Source organism: Tachypleus tridentatus, chromosome 3 (genome assembly GCF_004210375.1).
Source record: "Tachypleus tridentatus isolate NWPU-2018 chromosome 3, ASM421037v1, whole genome shotgun sequence".
Taxonomy (NCBI): Eukaryota; Metazoa; Arthropoda; class Merostomata; order Xiphosura; family Limulidae; genus Tachypleus; species Tachypleus tridentatus.
The window spans coordinates 3725111-3745941 of record NC_134827.1 but is presented as its reverse complement, the minus strand read 5'-3'; the positions used below and the strand labels follow the sequence as shown (position 1 = coordinate 3745941).

The following is a 20831-nucleotide window of genomic DNA, read 5'->3' as shown; positions in this document are numbered from 1 at the left end:
TTCTTTAAATACATTAAGGGTAAATAAAATATTAGAATGGGGGGATAGGATCAATGGGGTGATAAAGGAAGGCTTGTATCTGATGATGGAGATAGCTGAATTATTAAATTTTGCTTTTTATTCAGTTTTTACTAACAAAGATTTAAACAGCATTTCACATCTTGAACAAGTTACAGATGAGAACAAGATGTCAGCATTAATTATGAACCTGTTAAGAAAAAATTGGAAAATTTGAAGAATGCTAAGGCTCCTGGGCTAGATGATATTTCTCCAAGGATTTTGAATGATGTTAAAGATTGGATATGTGAGCTTTTTGCTAGTATTTCTTGTGGGCAGGTATCTTAGGATTCGAAGTTATCTAATGTTCTCTCCTATTTTCAAGGAAGGTGATAAAAATTATTCCAGTAATTATAGGCCCATTAATCTTATATTAGCTGCGGGAAGAGTTTTAGAAAGTCTGATAAAAGATACTTTGCAAAATCATTTATCAAAGTTTAGAATTTTATTGGATAGTCAACATTGTTTTACTAAAGGAAAATCTTGAATTATGAATGTTTTGACATTCTCTGAATAGGTTATTACTAATGTAGATGAAAGTAAAAATGTGGATTTGGTGTATCTGGAGTTTCAGAAAGCATTTGACAAGGTGCCACACGAAAGAGCTTGTAAAACAATTTTCTCTATAAGCATGTGGAATAAGTTAGCAAATTAAATAGAAGAGTTTAGTCAAACTCGATGAAGTCACAATTGAGGTACCTCAGGGCTCAATCTTAGAAAAAATGGTCAGTATTTGTTTTGTATTTTGATTTTATGTTCTTGATTATTTTTCATTTGGTGAAACTTTAAAAAACACCTTTAGGCAACTTGCTATAATGCACTTTGAAAACCACTGGTTTAGCATTTTGTTTAAATAAACTTAGAGGCTACAAACTGATAAAACAATGACTTCTAACTTGTACAAGTGAGATAGCTAAATTTCATTAGCTATAATCATTATTAGGGTGATTTCTGGTTTTTCTCTAAGCAAATAACTGGTTGTAATTGTTATTGATTACTTAAATGTGATCTGTTAAACTGCTACTAAAAACTTCAGTTGGATTTTCTGTGCAGTGAAAATATTAACTTAGTGTTAATGCCGTTTATTTTGCACAGGTAAATGCACCAATCTTTGATCAACTTCAAGCAGCTGAGAACAAATATTGGGTGAAACTGTGCCAGATATTAGGAAAACTTGGTGATAAACTTGTGACCTCTGATGAACACAAAAATGTTATACTTTCTATTCAAGGTACTTTCTGTAGTTTAAACTTGTTTTTTAGTCTCATGTAATGTTAAAGAATATCATACACTGTCTAAGGAAATCCACTTCATTTCTTTCTGGAGTATCTTAATTTTTTTTTTTAATATATTAAAATTTACAAGTCAGTGAAGGATTTGGGACAAGTAATATGTTTTGTACTTTTTGAAAATGAATTGTTTTCTAGTGTTTTGTAGCTTTATGAAAAAGTGCTTTACTCTGCCCTTTGTGCCATAGTTTCTCAGGATGCATATAGCAAAACTACTGAATATATACTAGTCTTCAAAAAGCTGAAAAAGTATGGCATTCCTTTTGAACATACAAAAAGGTTTGAGTTAGGTGTACATATCTTTTACTGCTTGAATCTATATTAAGTAGAAAACTCCTGAAGGTTTCAATTGGACAAAGTTATAGCAATATTTGTCATAATTTACCTGCTTTAATGAAAATATAAAATTGTAAATAACATTTATTTAATGACACTGGAGAGTTACAAACACAGTTAATTTGTATTTATATTTAAGTACTGTTGAAATACAAATAAAAAAATTAAGACAAAGTTATTTTTTGATAATTTTCTCTTGTCCTGGCCCTGCAAACTCCTGAAGTTAGTGTAATAGCCAGCCTTTGTGATCACTTGGTTGAAGAATTGAGTAAGAAGCAAGTGACATCACTCAATGTAACTAAGGCCATTTATGGTCAGCTTCCTCTCTGTGTGGAAAACTGTTTATTTGTTTATGTAAAAACAATTCTTTTTTTTTTTTTTCTGAACAAATTTCATATGACAGACATTGTGAATATAGTTATTAATTAATAAACAATTATGGTTTTTTCACTGTGTTGTTTATGGATATGGGAAAATTTCCAAGGAGTAAGAGGTATCTTCTATAGGTATTTCCATTTACGTTAGACAGGAAACAGTACACTGACATAACAAAAATCATATCAAGAATTCATGATAAATGTAATCTGCTGAAAGCTGCCATGTATGCAATGAACACTTTTTGGAATAAGACTTCAAAAATAAACAAAAATTTAATATGAGATTTGCAAAAAAAACAACAAAACTGACACGAATGAAAGATGCAATGACTAGTGTGTATCTGAAATTCAAGGGAGATCAGTCAAGCACAATGAGCAGCACTCATGCTCATGCCAGTGGCACAGATCAATAACAGCGATGATAATCATGTCCAATCAGCTGTTTAAATATGGGAGGCATGCAGGGTAAGCTCAGGGTTTATAAACATACCAGTAAATTTTCTAAAATAAAAAAAATTGGAATAAAATTTCACTTTCAGCTATTATTTACCAAAAACAAGGGCATGAACAAACAATTGGCAGTTCTTTTTATTTGTTTTACATGTTTACAACACTTTTCTATTAAATTTGATTGGAGAAGTCAATATCCAACATAAAAAATGCTAGATCTACAATGTTGATTATTGAAATATTATCCCAGCTATATTTGCTTTTCCAGTCCTAATGTATAATTAGCTATATGCATACAAATCAGAGCATACTTAAAATAAAATATTGGGGGATTATCACCTGATATTAAATCAACATCTATCTATAGATCTATCACTTGAAAAACAAACATTGACTAGAATTTACTCATAAGTTTACTCTATTATTGCCCACGTGACCACACTGATGGCATAATTTTTGTCCCAATCTCTTGCCACCAGCAATGTAAAACAGTCTTTTATGACATCATAACGTCTGATCTTTTTTGGTATGGAATTATTTCATCATATAACTGCCAGTCCTCATCCACTTTGGCTGAAATGTCAGCATTAGGTTTACCTCCCAAGATTACCATGCGGAACTAGTTTTTCTTAAAGCTAGCCAACTGTGACTAAATAGGCATAGAGTCTTATGAATTTGAGTATTTCATGACTTTTTTTAATCAAATTATTTTTAGTGCAATATGATATAGGCATTCAAGTATGAAAAATTACCCTATTGTCTGTAGTGTTTAATATGCATATTATCTAAAAAAAAAAAGTACAATAATTATAATGCATGAAATTTTCATTAGTCATAATCTTTCTTACAGCTTTTAAAAAACGTTTTTCATTTATTAAAGTTAGTTTTTTAAATTCATCTTAAAAACATGTTTGCTCTGTGCCATCAACAACTATATGAGAAAATAATTCAAATTTACAGGACATACTAGAAAACAAAATCATTAAATTTTCTTATTTGTGCTTTTATTTTCACAGCATACTTTGGAGTAACATTAAACTGTTATGTAACTCACAGGAAGAAGTCTTGGTAAATTTCAAACTTGTTAATATCATATGAGATAATTTGTTCCAACTTTTATTATTGTCATACCAAAATTTGTTAAGTGTGAAACTGTAATTCAGTGTGAATTTAAAACTGTATATTGGTTTTGTCGCTTGAGTTAATGCAGTGTCAATTTTTTAAACCTTTTGACATGTGTAGCAGTATTTGTTTTTTACCATGGGCAATATAAAAAAGTTAGTATTCAACAATAGTATTTCTGTAGGTCTTACTAAGGTCATTCACTATTACTAATCAAATTCGTTTCAGTCATATTAAGCACTCCACAAAATTGAATGTAAATTAAAGATTCATTTTGTTAAAGTGTTACCTAAATGATACATTATTTATCAGAGTATATGATACATACAAGGCAGTTTCATTATGTGTGAGTAGCTGGGCATACTGTAGTGGTCAGTATGTTGAAATGTCAGTCAGTTGGTCCAAGATTTACATCCCCTTCATGTACAATTGCTTCCTGCATTTTGAGGGCCATGGTTGCATTATAACAGTAGCAGTTAAATTCCCATTATTCAATCAGAATAGCCCAAGAGTTGAAAAATAATTTAAAATTAGGGAGAGAAACTGCATATAGCCCTTATATAGCTTTGCATGAAAATCCACAAGAAAGTGAGAGTAAACTACTCTTTTATATGATTAGTAAATATTTTTCAAGCAAACTAGCAATTTATTGTAGTAGTTCATTGTTCCACTACCATAAGAATGATTGTATAATATATGATCTTATTTTTGTTATTTATCTAACAAATATGCATTCTGAATAGATCCTAAATATTCTTCTTCATCCTGCTATTAACACTGTTATTACAACTGTCGGTTATATCTAAGATATCTTTTGACTCTCTCATTTAGGTGGCACTGCAGATTATATAAATTTGAACTTATTAGAACTATTTAAGATATTTTATAGTTCTTAATCTCTCTCTCTCTCTCTTTTTTTTTTCTTTTTACATTTAGGTACATCACTAGAAAGAAACGGTACACTTTTAGGAATAGCTACCCTGGTAGGTTTGATGAGCTATAAGTCCAATAATGGAATTAATTTCATCAATGCACCTTCACTGGCAAAAGAATCAGGAATCAAGGTATTGTTTTCATTCTTTTTGGATATTTTTAAATGCTTTCATTTATATTGGAACTGTCATATGAAAAAACAGATATAAATACATCCTTTGATAGATTGTTCAGGCAGAGTATTCATGATGAAACTTTGTAGTATAGATGGCAAGTGCTTATTGTGGAGACAAGTGTAGAGGACGACATTTTGAAAGTCTTCCGCCTTTTGTCTTTCAGGTCAGTGTGTGTATAGGTTGGTCTTTTATAGTGTCAAGGTGGATTGTGGAGAGTGTGTTATGATTAATTGGATTATCACTGTTTCTGATTGGTGGAGAGATTTCCTGTAGATTCAACCAATGGCAGCCACAGGTTACTCACCTCTAATCCAGAATCTCTGTTTAGTGAAGGTTTAATGGTGTTAATATAAAATGATTCTTTGACACAGACAAACTCTCAAAGACAAGAAATATCAATGATTCTAGTTTTCTCCCAGTTTATTTTATGTCTAGTTGGCATGGCATGCTCTGCAATGGCTGAATTTTGTGTTTTATGAGTTTTGTACTATCTTTATGTTCTTTTATTCTTGTTGTGAGTTTTCTTCCTGTTTCTCTATCATTGCAGGAACAAGGAATTTCATAGATGATGTTTTTCAGATTCTCTTTGGTAGGTCACTTGAACCTTCTCCATTTTTTTTGATGCTTCAAGTGTTTATCACTACATTGTACCATCTCGTACTTTTAGGATGGACAGACGGACCTATCGACTCACCCACTCAATAGCCCTAGATTGTGTTTAGACATAGAGTGTATAGTAGTGACTTTTAAAGTGTGATAATTGTAGATTGTATTGTAATAATAGAGTGGAGAAGAAAAAAAATAACTTGTCTTGTGAATTTGGTTGGAAATTAATTTAACCAGCTTGTGTTGACTTTTGATGAAAACAAGAATTATTCAGAGCTCTAGATTCTACTATAGTAACCAACAGTGTAACAGTGTTTAATGTATTTTGAATATATTACTTTAAAACAAGTATATTTTGTAGGGTTCAGTTATCGTTTTAAATTATAGCTGACAAGTCAGAGACTTACTGAAAAGTTACACACTACAAAACCTGACACTCTTCAACTATACACTAAAACAAGTGAGAATCTGTTGTGCAGCAACAGATGAATAAAACTGAAAATTTGTGACAGTCAAATTGAAATACTTGTTGGGTTTTATAGGGGTGGATTCTTTACTCTAGAACACCTGCTGACAAAACAAATTCTTCTCTGCTTTGTTATCAGAATATAACTAGTGATAATATTCACTTACATTACCCCATGGGTTATTACAGTTGGATCCAGAGCTTTAAATAATTCTCTTCTACATCACAAGTCTACACATAATGGTTCAGTTACTTTAGAACCAAAATGATAAGATAAATTATCATCATCTTTCTCTGTTACTACAACACAAGCTGTGAAACTCACTTCAGAAATTGGCCATTATGTCTAAACTGATAGTTTAACTTCACTTTTGCTTTCACTAATTAATTTACTTGCACTAACTTTGTCATCTATATCTATTGCTCATCTGAGGCCTAGAACTATGTTTTAAGTAAAAATGACTGACTTAGAGCAGTCAGAAAAAATTGCAAGGTTTGAGTAACATGTCAATTTGTAGCAATTGAACTATGCAACAAAAGATATTTGTAATCAATTACATAAGCAAACTTGCCATAACTAGCACTTCTAAAAATAATTTAATTTAATGCTCACACAATATAAACTAAATAATACTTTTGTATTAAACCCAAAACAAATAGTAATGCACATCTAACAGTACTTAAATCTATAATGTCCTGAACGTAATTACATATTCACTATCTGCAATAAGTCCTAGGGAGGTGGTTGCTTGGTTGCTCAACACTGAAATTAGTGAAAGATTAAACAACCCAACCACATGCAAACCTAAAGGTTTCAGAGTAAAACAAAATTCTTGATTGGATCAAGTTTTACATCACAGGCGAGATTAAGATTTTAAACTAAGTGATCAGAAAGTGCTGGGAAAGACAGCCATATTTAGAAATAGGTAATTATATCATGTTGATGATATGGACTGCCAAGTCTGTACTGGGTGGTACTTTTAATTTGTTTTTTTTTGTCTAATGGTGTGTGAAAACTACTATTCAAGTCTGAAAAGCAGCACACCACAGAACTTATTCCTCAGATTGTTTAAGAGTAAATCCTGCTTTTTAGAATATGAAGTAATTGATAGTTGTACATTGAATTATCTGAATCTTGCTGTACAAAGTCTGATGTACACTTTAGTGCTAGTTACACTTTTTGTTAAAGAGTTTTCCTGTGATAAAAAGTTGGGTGTACTTGTGAAAATGTTATTCTAAACATTACCTAAGATTAGTTTGAGTGAGGACAGTTTGTGATGATTAGAAACAGGTGGGCACAGTTGTGAAGTAAGAAACCACACAAGTTATCAGTTATGTATACTTGCTTAAATAAACTTCCAATTAATACCATGGAAATAAAGTTAGGGTTACATAAATGATTTTTTTATATATTGTGTTTATATAAATTTCAGTCTTGTTTTACTGGTACAAATTCAGAAAGCCAATTTACCAAATGGATAAACTGTTGCTATTACATACATACATGTTAATATCTATTTATAAGTAAATTTCTTTCCAATCATTATAAAGTTTGTCAGTTACAAACTGCATCAGAAATTAATAAAAAAAATTATTTATATGCAGAGCAGATATTAGGATTATAGTGTAATCATACAGGTTTCCACTCACCATAAAGAAGTTCTGGTCAGATGTGATGGACAGTATTCATCAGCAGCAGTTGAAATAAAATTGGAGACAGGGAATGAGAGCCATGTACTTGTTGGCACTGTTGAAGGATCTGTCCTCCTGTTATGCTCAATAGATGGTGCTTGTTTTAACCCTTACCAACCTTTACAAGGAAACCTGGTTGTGATGAAAATTAATGATGATAAAAACTTGGGACTTGAGCTATTCAGTAAGTTTCAGTGTTTCTTTTGTGTTTAAAAGTTCTTTCAGACTTAGTTCTATGTGTAATGTTTATCCTTTAGCTCAACTGCCTAAGCTATTTTGCGGGCTCGATTTTGTTTTTTTAATTTTCTATGTGAATAAATAAATAATTTCTAAAGTTGTTTAAGAGTTATAATTTTGAGTTCATCATGTGATAAAAAATGTACCCTTAGTTACTAAAGTTCCATTTGTATAGCTACAACATGACAAGTTTTGTACTTTGAAATTTCATGTTAAAATGAATATTAACTGCTATTTGAAAATTCTTGTCTTTCTTTCTGGATGATTAAAACTATATTTGAAGTGACTGTAAAAAGATTGAAGTTGAACTGAAAAAAGTTTCAAAATAACCAATATTTCTTGTTAATTCTTTGTCTATATAATATGCACATATTAAGGAATGTTTAAAAAAGTTGTATACTTCTGTTATGGGCTTGCATAAGGATGATGTTATCAATTTATATAGCTATAAAGGTAAATATAAAGTTACCCCTAATTCACTAAAAATTTTACACTGAATATAAATAAATTTACCTTATAAGTACTTTCAGAGTTCAACACTGTGTTTTAATAATCATCAGATAAACTACTTTTTATTTGATATTTAATGCAGAAAAGTCAATCAACTCGTAAACATTAACACCTAATCTTTTAAATTTTGTAAATACTTCTCATGACCTTCCTTTGGCAACCTAGAAATTTTCTAAATTCCATAATTGTTTTATGTTATGATTTTAGAAATTTGTCTACACTTTTGTTTTCTCTTTTAAAGATGCACAAAATTATATTAAACTAATTCTGCAGGTGAAAAATCAGTTCTCACTCTGCTTAAATACTGATAAAATTGGAATTTGTTGTATCAGCTTCTGGATAATTCCTTTTAATGATGTTAGGCTAGAACTAAAATCACAAAGGTAATAAGTTTGCACATACCATATTAGTGAATTACCAGAAAGACTAATTGTTGATATGTGTTTATTCATTGAGTACACATACAAAAAAAAACAACCTAACTACAGGTGGCAGCACTTATCTTAATATTCTTAACACTCCCACTTAATTTTAAGTTTTACACAAACTTACAATTACTGTAAATAACCTTATCTTTCATGATACGAATAGTGTCATCAACTTCAGAACCTATTTCTTGCAGTAGTCTTCTCAACCATACTGCTTCCTGTGCTGCAAGACTCAAGGCTATATACTCTGCCTCTGAGGTGGACAGGGCCACTGTGGATTGCTTTTTGCTAATCCAACTTACAGCTGCTCCTGCTTGAATGAAGATATTTCCTGATGTGGACTTCCTATCATCCAGGTCTCCAGCAAAATCTGCATCTGAGTAACCAGTAATGATGTCTCCTGGTACCTTTTCAAACTTAAGACTAAGATCAGCTGTTCCTTTCAAGTAACGTAGGATTCTCTTTGCTGCTGTCAAATATGCTGTGTTGGGCTGAGCACAATATTTTGATATTGCTCCTACTGCATATGCAATATCTGGTCTTTTTTCCAATTGAATCATACAGAAGGCTGCCTACCAAGGACTGGTACAAACTGTGGTCACCATCATCCTTTTGCAGTTTCACATTTACTGATGGAGTTGCAACTGCCTTACTCTCAGTCATTCCAAATTTCACCAGCATAGTTTGGATATACTGTCTTTGATTTAACCATACACAGCCATTCTTTTCATCCTGAACAACACTGAGTCCAAGGATGTAATGGAGCTTTCCAAGGTCTTTCGTGCAGAATTTTTCCTTCAGTGCTTCCTTTTATAGTGATTATTTCATCATCACTATCAGCAACCAAAATAATATCATCCACATATACTGCAACTATTGCTAGATTTTCACCCTTCCCTATGTAAATGCATGGATCTGCTGAACTTTGAACAAATTCCATTTCCATCATCTATTCATGAAATGATTTGTTCCAACAGCGTGGTGACTGTTTTAATCCATACAGTGATTTTTTTCAGTTTACACACAAGGTTTTCCTTCCCTGGAACAGCATAGGCTTCTGGTTGTTCCGTGTATATCTCTTCATCCAAATTTCCATTCAGAAATGCAATTATGACATCCATCTGGTGAATTTTCAAGTCGTTCTGCACAGCAAATGCAATCAAGGAGCAAATTGATGCATAGCACACCACTGGGGAGGTTTCCTCGTAATCCACACCATAATTCTGCGAGTAACCTTTGGCCACCAGCCTACTCTTGAACCTCTCTACATTTCCATTATTTCCATACTTAATTTTGAATACCAACTTACAACCTGTAGTTTTTCTTCCAACTGGTAATTCCACCAGATCCCAGGTGTCATTTTCTTGTAGAGACTCAAATTCCAGATCTTTGGCTGACTTCCACTCCTTTGCATTTTCACTTGACATTGTTTCACTTGATGTGCTTGGCTCTAACATACTGCATAAGTTTGCAGTGTGACAAACTGATTCATTTGCTGCTGCCATATCAGAATACTCATCATATCCATAGCAGATGGTGGGTTTCCTGTTTCTTGGTCTACTATCTGTTCACTTGATGAGATATACTCATTTGTCACAGGCTCTTGACCAAATTCTGTTTCATTAAAGATAACATCTCACTGTATGAATATCTTCATGGATTTTTCATCATACAGTCGATATCCTTTGGTACAGTTATCATATTCAATGAAACGTACCTTCATAGACTTCATGTCTAATTTCTGTCTTGACGCATCTGGCACATGCATATGCGAGACATCCGAACACTTTCATGTGTTCTACATCTGGTTTCTTCCCATACCATCTCTCATATGGCATACTACCATCTTTTATTGCCAATGTGGATACTCTGTTACCCACATATGCTGCAGTAGCTACAGCGTCTGCCCAGTACATTCTTGGTAACCTAGTATGTGACAGCATGCTTCTTGCTGATTCCACAAGAGTTCTGTTCCTTCTCTCAGCAACACCATTTTGTTCTGGACAATATGCTACTGACATCTCATAATGAATGCCTCTTGACTTCAAATATTGCTGGAAACCATTTGACGTACATTCTCCACCATTATCTGTGCACAGGGTTTTTATGCGCTCTCCAGATTCATTTGAGTACAACTTCTCAAACTCCTTGAATTTCTCAAAGACTTCTGACTTCTGTTTCAAGAAATACACTCTGCAGCACCTTGAGTAATCATCAATAAATGTAACAAAGTACTTGCTACCTCCAATAGGTGGAGTTTGCATAGGACCACAGACATCACTGTATACCAGTTGCAGTCTTCCCTTTGATCTGATTTCTCCCACTGACTTAAATGGCTTCCTGTGCATTTTATCTTTAGTGCATCCCTCACAGAAACTGTCTTCATCAGACTTCTGGAATTTGATTCCATTTACATTTCCACTCCCAACAAGCTTCTGTAACTGACATACCCTAGTTGTTGATGCCATATATCCAAGCCATTCATGCTGCTGTTTGAGGCTACTGAGGCATTCTCAATAACACTGGTCTTACAGTCCAGTTGGTATAGACCATCACCCTTTCTTGCACCCATGCCATAGAGTTGTCCTGATTTACCTCGGATGTGATAGTGATTAACTCCAAACTGCACAATATTTCCTTTTTCAGTAGCAGCTCCTACTGAAAATACATTGCTAGCTAATTTTGGTATATGAAGGACGCTCTGCATTGTGACATGCTTTGAATTACTGACTTTAAATGTCATTTCTAGTTTACAGTTTCCAACTCTAAGAGATTCAACAGTTCTTCCATCACCAATCCTAACTTGCTGAGGTGTGCTAAACTTGTGATAATTTGATAACATGTTCCTCTGGTGTGTCATATGCCTAGACGTACCAGAATCCACCAACTATTCCCCATTTCCTATTCTTTTATCCTGGTTTGTTACAAAGACAGCGCCATTGTTTCCATCAGTATAATCTTCTGCCACATTAATATCCACATTCTTAGCTTTGTGGACCATTTCCTTCAGTGTTGGACAATTGTGTTTTATATGTTCCTCTCTGCCACACTTGTAACACTTGAAGCTGTTACCCATTTCCTTTTGTTTCTTGTGTTCCATATGGTTTGAAGTTGTTGCGAGTGGCTAATGCAGTTGATGATGTTTTATTCAATGTGGTCTTTTTCTTCTTTTGTTCTTCATTAATCAGTGCCTGTTGCACAAATTCTAATGAGATATCATCAGTTTTGGTTTCCAGGGCTGTTACAATCATATCATAGCTAGCTGACAGACTACCAAGTAAGGTAACAATCTGATCTTCTGCTATTTTCGCCCCAGCCGCAGCAAGCTGATTTGTTAATTCCTTCATTTGTTTCAAATGTTCCTGGACCGTCATGCTTCCTTTCATCTCACATCGAAAACACTTCTTTTTCAGGAATAGTTTATTGGCTAGTGTGTTCCTATCAAAGTGAGCATGCAGTACATTCCATGCTTCCTTAGGAGTTGTGCATGAGGTGACAAGATAGAGTTGTACACCTTGAATATTCAGAACAGTTGTTGAAAATGTTCTTTCCCTTTTCCTGTTGAAATCTGCCCTTGTTTGATCATTGGCTGTCTCTGCCAATACCTCTGTTTCAGTCACATGGCCTCATAGGCCTTTTCCTCTCAATAAATGTTTCATTTGAAATTTCCATGTGGCCCAGTTATTTTTCTCCTAAATTATCAATTGATATTTTATCTTCCATTGTCAAACTATTTCAACCACAACTGTAATATACCTTTCTTTGATTTAGATCTATTTCTCCCTTTATATGACTTGAGAACATACAGTGTCAATCAATATTTTACTTAGTTTATCTTGGTATTTCACAATGGCTTCCAGACAAAGGAAACAAATAACCCAGCGCTTGTGATAAAGTATCCATGTAAATCCTGTGCCATCCAACAAAAATTGTCATCCAAAACTATTCTACATAATCCTCAGTATCTCCTAGATTACTTGTACTAACAATTTTAAAACAGTTTAATCTGTTTAAGCACTATTAGAGCATTCCTGAGCCCATAACCTGTTGATGTGTGTTTATTCATTGAGTACATATAAAGAAAAAATATATGTATTCCTAACTACAGGTGGCAGCACTTATCTCAATATTCTTAACACTGATAGAATAATACACTAATACAAAAATGTTTCAATTCTTCATGTGAATAATATATTTCCTGTGATATATTTATTAATTTTTAGAATAATATGAAAATAAGTTATTAAATACAAATAAATATTCATTTGAATATAATACAGGGATTAAGATATAGAATTTCAACAGTTAAAAATGAGATTATACATCAACATTTTTATTACTTAGCAACAGAAATAGTTAATAATTTACATTTCATAATATAAAATTAAAATGACTATGTTTAAAGTACTATAAAGAGAATATTTGTTCAACTATAAAAATATAGAATATATAGTTAAGGTGATAAAATGAATTATTATTTTTAACTTAAATGTAATAATGAAAAAATAAATACCTAATAATTAATGTTAACCCAGAAATGCAAAAAGGTTTAATTACTTTTGTATTCATAACTTAATAAATCCTATTTTGATAATAACTGAAAATTATACAAAAGAAATATAATTTAGGACGGGGGTGGCTAACACTGTGGCTAGTATGACACAAAAAGTTTATATTGGTAATTTTTCTTGTTGTTATACTTAATCCATCTTACATTAAGAAAATACAGTCTGAACTCTAAAAGGAAAATGTATTGGAAGAATGGTAAGAAGAAACTGATAGAAATGTTTGGAAATACAAAAGTCTTTTCAGCCAGTTTAGGTGAGATGACTGAAGAAAAAATAAATTAGTTTATTCATATCGATGTCTAAAAATAAAATTATTGCTAAATAAATAGGAAACGTACATAATACAATGCAACAGGACTTTTTTAAGGAAGTGATTCTCATATTTTTTGTAATATGTTACAGAATATTTTTCTGTTGCTGTCTGATATTGAAGTTTTCCTTTGAATTATCTCTGTTTATACTTTACAAATATCTTTATATTATTTATTGAGGAGAAATTGAACTTTGAGTAAGAAATTATTTTCAGTGAAGTTACTGTATAGCATCAAGTGGACTTCTGTTTCCTTTGGTATTTGTATGCGAGCTCACATAATTATCGGGCATTTGTGATGTAAGAACACATTCTATACATTTTGTGTAATATTTTCCATATTTGAATAATGCCGTGTAACACAAGTTTTGTTCCTGGATAGTATGTGTTATTTCTTAATTGTTTATGTTGTAAAAGTGCAGGAAATGGCTATTATTTCCTTCAAAATTTGCTTTTGTCACCTGGATAATGAAATTTAGAAATTATCCTATTTTCTATGAAAAAACGGGCAAATTTGCACATTTTCATTTACATAAGGTCTGAGTAAAACAACTTATGAATCAAGATTTACATGTATTTATACTAAAGTTATACGAAAATGTTTAGAAGTGAGTAGTTTTTCGAGATTTGTGACTGTAATGTAAATCACTTTCACGTATTAGCCCCCAAATGTAGTCTTCCATCATGTTTTCATTATATGCTCCCAGGTCACAAAAACAAAGTTTGAAGAAAAAAATAGATCTTTTTCATTTACTTTAGGCATAAGCAATTGGGAAATAGCACTTTCTGCCCAGGAACAAAAAAAATTAAAAATTTTGTTGCATAGTGTAATTGTATAGACTTTCCCATAAAAATTCCATTTTCCACAGAATCACTAATGACAGGTGAAGCTTGTGTTCATTCTGCAGCAATATCTACACCCTTTAATGAACAAAGATGGTATATCTTCAATACAAAGTCACCAATAGTTTCACTTAAACAACCAGTGTTTTGGACCCAGTTGATGATATAATGCAAACCACCGGTGAAAAAGGAGTATTTCGATGCTGATCAATGTTCTACTGCATTATTTGAAAATTTTATTTTTCTTGGTATGTAGCATTATATATTATGGAAATTCTGTTAACAGTTATATGTAGTGAACTACATTTCACTTACAAAGACCTGAAAAATAAATAATCTTATACAATTAATGTGCGTTCTCTATTTTGTACAATCCTTTGTTCATACTTCTCATTGTAACTTGACAAAATATAAACTTCATAAACTTTAAATACTCTTGAAAGGTTTTGGAAAATATCATTAAACTATTCATAATCACATTATGCAAAAGAATTAATATTACTTTTCAATATTTGTACATTGATTGTTTTACCATAATTACTAAAGAACGTAATATATCACATTAATCTCTATAAATAGTAGCTTTTTATTTCGTACTGTCAGAAGATATTTCACAATGATTGATTTTATCAGTAATCATATGTACTTGCTTAATAATTAAATGTATTAAAAATTGTTTTTAACTTTTCATTTTTATGAAAGTAAAAATAAAACTATATAAAGGTTGCTCTTTGATATTTCAAACCACTCAATTAAAAGGTTGAAAAAAAAACATTTTATGCCTTGAACTTCATCTTATTGTTAATTTCTTCAAGACAATTCTTTTAATGTATCCAAATTAAACTGTGAGAATGGACAAGACTTTACACCTTTATTCGTTTATTATGATAATAATAAACTATTAAATAGTTATACAGTGAATGATAGTTAAAAAAATCATACTAAAGTAAAGGAAAACAGAGAATGATTTTTGAAAGAGGAAATAGGAATTCCCTAATGATGTTTCTTCTGTGAATTGCAAAATGAGGAAGTTTCACAATTATTGATTTCTATTTACCATATTTAACATGCACTGGACTTGCATAAATATATAGACTGTTACTTTCAGACTAAACAAAAATGGAGACCAAAAGCTAGCAAAACAAGACATATAAATCCCCACTGGGCCAGATGTGACAAAATAGTCACTAACAAGGGAAGTGATAACCATGATGTTGTGGGAAGAAGAATGGAAAGTTGAAACATGGATTGAGCAGGTCTAGAAACAGGATCAGAAGGGCAATGTTAAAAATTTCCCATGGGTAGAAAGGGGGAACAAAAAATCATATTTTTTCTTGTTCTTTAGTAAAGAAAGAAACAATTAAACTTAAATGAAATGTAAGTTTCATGAAGTATCACAAACATCATGTAATTAATTAATAAATTTTAAAACACACATTTGAAACAATGGAGCAGAAAATAATAATTATTTTGAATGCAAGTGTTTAAGGGGAATTACTGCATAAGGGAATTATGCTGCTCTCCTTCTCTGTGCCTTTTTTTTTTCTGTTAACTGTTGATGACACTACTGCACTAAATAATTTTTATTTAATTAAATAATGATCAAAGACCATAGAATAATAACATGCAAAAAAGCAGACAGTGTTTCATAACTGTTGTAACTTTTCTGGCTTTCTAACTATGCAATGAGAGCCATTACAAATTCATTTAAGCTAGTCACTGTGTTTCATTTGGGAATTAAGATTGTACTGAAAGAGATATTGGCAATTTTCTGAATAGAAATTAACATAACATAATGCATCATTTGATGTGTAATTTATTTGATGTGTAATGTAATTTACATTAAATTTCACATTTCTTGGAAGAAGTTCAAAGTTCTTTGAACTACGTAAGTATACATAAAAAACCTATTAACACCTGGTAAACAAATAACTAAAGCTAGAGTAAACTAAATAAAATATTGAATCATGTAACAGGTGCATTTTACATACACACTTTTCTGAGAAATTGTCTAAAATCAGGGGTTCGATTCCCCTCAGTGGGCTGAGCAGATAGTCCTTTGTGGCTTTGCTATATGAAAAACACACATACACACTGAGAAATTGTTTCATTCATGTTTTCTTGTCTGTCTTAATAATATTTTGAATATTACATTCTACTCACTTTTTAACAGTAACTAAGAAATATACATATGAAAACAAGATATTTAGTACTTTTTTGTGAATCATACTTTATTGTAGATAGTCTGGATGAAAGTTACTGTTTTGATGATACTTTACTGAATTAAATTAAGAGAACAAAATAATAACATGCTTAAAGTGCATTAAAATACATCCCTTGGTCGAGATATACTTGCCAAAATAAACGTTGAATATGTAGTCCGAATAAATCAACAGCCTGTTATGTATTTCAGTAAATTAAAATATCCCTAATCTGTTTGTTATAAATAATGCTTCAAAAAATGTCAGAATTATACATATTTTTAAGACTGTCTAGGAAGAGGTGTAAAACCAAGAAAATAACTCTATCATAGTTGGCCCTTATTAAAGTTTTTGTTTAAAGTTATATTTATTATTCTTTGTTTACTTACTGGCAGTCAGGCATAGATTTAACTCAATGATGTTATCATCAATTCAGGAAGAATTTCTTCCCATCTACAACATAAATTTCTTCAGGTATGTGACAATTCCTTCTGTATGTAGAATAAAATTTATTCCACCACAGTCTGTAGTTCTAATACTTAACCTCTGATAATTTACTACAAACAACTACAGCCAAGTAAGTATCTAATGTTTAGATTATGTACAAAATATCTGATGAAGTCAAGATCCAGCACCCATATAATTGTTGTGAGAACCAAACCTTCTGATTTTACTTGTTTTCTGTCTCCCAGAGTTTTACATTGATTTGTGTGGCCACAAAACAGGTGATCGTGAGAGGGAAAGAGTTATTGTGGGTAGAATGTTGTATTCTATGTTGTGTTGAATGTCTTATGTGGTCTTCTTAGTATGTAATGTGTTGACAGATAATAAGTTGGTAAAACCACTTGCTTCTGATTCATCCATCAAGACATTATACAGACACTGTATAACATTTTGGATAAGTGGTTGTCTGAAAAATCTATGGGTATTTCTGTGATTGGAAATCCATGTCGTAAAATTACAGGGTTTATCTTCAAGTTTTTTGTGATACCAAAGGAAGAAAAGATCAAGAAAATATAGCTTTCATCAGTATCCATGTAAAAAAACAAGAAACAGTAGAGTGTGAATACCAGATTTGTTATTTTCCTGTTAAGTCTAGAAATACTTTTAAGAGCTAAATTGATACATTTATTAAAGAGAAATTTCTGTTTGACACTTTTAATGTATATCAATGAATGCAAGTCAATAATATGTTGTACAGTATAATGGAAAAGGAGGAGTGCAATTGACCCCTGTAACATTGATAGGAGAAGAAATATCAAGAAAAGGGCAATTTTTTAAAAAAATGTTTCTTGAACTTCTGACTGTTATAATATAGACAGTGTAAAAAATAAAACAAAAGAAAAAAGTTTTTGTGTAATATTATACTGAAGCTGATAATAACTGAAATCACTATTGGTTATATACGTGAACTTTGTATTGGTAAAGTATTCACTGTTGTATGTTTATTTTGATACCTATGCTTGTTTCTGTATAAAGTGTGCATATATTGTTGGATGTGTATTGTTTGAGCTCCAACTGTTCTCTACATTTCTAGAAGATTCTTTAGAGTTAGAGTCAACAGCAATTGTTTTATGAAAATGCCAGTGTGTTTTTGAACATTGGGTATTCTCACTTGAAACTATTTAACCCAACATGCTATGAGACAGAATATATTGTTGGTTGCTACAGTCAATATATTAGATGCCTCAGAAGTTATAGTTGTGAAAAATGTTAGTTAATCTGAAAAGTACCAAATCTGACTATGATCGTTTATAGAATTCAAACATTATGAACCGTTCAACTTCAGAGAATTAACTTTAAACGTTAATATTTCAAGGAAGACATTAAATATATTTTTCAACCAAAAGTCAACCTGTAAGTGGTGTGAGACCAGCCAAGAAGAGACATCTAGATAGCTTAAGTGAGGTATAACAATACCAATTTAGATGGGACACTGAGCGAAGATATAGAGACGCTGAGTAGTTGTCAAAGATGTTACGTGGGTTTGTGAGCAGCATGTTTTGTGGTATCTATGGCTCCTTGATGTCCTGAACATTGAGCAAAGTATTTTAAATGATAAGACACCAGTTTCTTGAGTAAGGTTGAAAATGTAATCATGATTACTTTCTGAGATGTATAATCTCTTATTTGTTGCAGTCCTGACTGGATTTCTTTCTTGAACAAATTTGCATCAACAATATCTGGCATTCTGTTGTATAAGGGAAACATCCAGATGCATAACTTAAGGTTGCAGTTTTCTGAGCATTCAGGGAAGCAAAGAGCTTTTAGTGGTATAGCTGAATATTGTGCTGAGTAAGCCAAATCTTTTTACCAAATCAGACAAGGGGTGAAGATGAATATTTTTGAGATGAATAATGTTCAACCAAAGACATGGATCTGTAAAGAAAAAGAGTTTATTATTCCCGAAAGAATCTGTGAATCAGAAATAAACTTTTATTTGCATTTAAAAATATTTATAATTTACTATTATACTTCAACTAGAGTAACACTACTTTCTTCAAAACGTTGTAAACCCATGATGGTGATGTTAACTAGTTGTGTTCACCCTCGTCTTAAAACTGCTAAATTACAGATAGCTACCATATGTAGCTCTCAAGAGCAGCTTTACACAAAATTAGGAACAAAAACATATTCTCCTGAACTTTCAGTAGATGTCGATGTACAATGAAGTCTCATCAGAGGATAAAGTGTAAAAGTACTACGTAATAAATAAGTGACATGTACAGACATCAGAAGCGTTTATAAATGATAGAGAGGGGTAAGTATCATCCATGAATCAAGCATTGTGAAAAGGAGCATCAAAAGGTAAATTTCCATAAACAGTGTTAAAGTTCTCTGCTACATATTCTTTTCGTAAAACTAAATTTGTAAATACTAAAAAAAAACAAAATGCAGAGAATCAGCTATTGTTATGAGTAACACATCTCCATGTTTTTAAGTTACACAATCTGTAAGTTTAAATTTGTTTGTATTTCAAGAATAAATGGCAGGGATTCTATCACACCTGCAAGCTACTGCCCAGTTGCTTTGACAAGCTCTTTCTGTAAGATCTTAAAGAGGATGGTTATTGCTAGTCTTGTTTGTTTCCTTGAATCAAACAACCTTTTCTCACCTACCCAATGTGGGTTTTGATGAAAGAACTCCTCCGCGGACCACCTGATGTGACTTGAAACTTCAATCAGGAAAGCCTTTCTCAAGTAACAACATCTTGTTTTTGTTTGTTTTTTTTACCTTGAGAAAGTTTATGATACTACGTGAAGATATTGACAACTCCCCACTGTAATTGCAAACAGACTCTATGTCGAAGACTTCCATATCTCATGTAAGTCATCGAGCATGAGGTTTATTGAGCAGCAGCTACAGACTGCCCTCACTCATTTATTTAAGTGGACTACAGCAAACAGTTTGACATTTTCTCTATCTAAAACTGTCTGCATGCACTTTTGACACTAATGGGGTATTCACCACAATCTCGAGCTCTATCCCGTTGAAGTTGTGCTTCCTATGTTCCATGAGGCAAAGTTCTTGTGGCTTATATTTCACTGTAAGCTGACTTTCATCCCACACATCAAGCAGCTACATGTCATGTGTGCCCTTGCACTGAACATTTTTCATGTCCTCTCTTTCACCTCTTGGTGAGCAGATCAGTGTTCTGAGCTTTAGATCTATCATTCCCTCATTTGTTCCTTGGCCTTGAAGATTTTGAGGCTCTTTCACCATCTGTTGTTTCACATCTGCACAACAGCTTTTTGCACTTCTCCAATCCAGAGTTTGTACACTGAGTTTCATGAACCTCCTTTATACCTCTACTGTTTGCAGCTGTCTTCATGCTTCAAAACTTCTATTCTTACCACAACATCCCACCTTGTGTTGTGTCTTCCTTCCTCAGTAGGCCATACTTTTTCAGAATAGTCTGCCATTGTTCCTTTTGAAATTTGAATCCAGATGCAGTTGGATGAATTGGGTCTAACCTAGGATAACATTGCTGTATCCACTGGTCAACCCATCCTACCATGGGTTATTGACATCCCAAAGTGTGACATTTCTTTGAGTCATCTGAAGAAGGCTGATATTTCTGACTGGAAATACCGTCTTTATTTGCCGAACATCTTTCGAACCATCCTTCTATTCACATTTATACGGATAATTCGAAGTTAGGTGACTCTGCTGTGGTTTGTTGTAATTCTTCGGTTACACACAGGATCCCCTCTACAGTTTCTGTGTTCA

General features: G+C 32.3%; 1 protein-coding gene across 2 annotated transcripts in view; it reads left to right on the top strand.

The window, feature by feature from the left end:
* Positions 1-14750, top strand: part of LOC143246231 (D-3-phosphoglycerate dehydrogenase) — a 46899-nt gene extending 32149 nt beyond the window's left edge. For both annotated transcript variants that reach the window (XM_076492596.1, XM_076492595.1), the window contains exons 8-11: positions 1153-1288; positions 4568-4695; positions 7451-7688; positions 14427-14750. In XM_076492596.1, the coding sequence (XP_076348711.1) occupies positions 1153-1288; positions 4568-4695; positions 7451-7688; positions 14427-14569 (645 nt within the window). In that variant the 3' untranslated portion in view covers positions 14570-14750. The remainder of the gene's footprint in view (positions 1-1152; positions 1289-4567; positions 4696-7450; positions 7689-14426) is intronic.
* The last annotated feature ends 6081 nt before the right edge of the window (positions 14751-20831 follow it).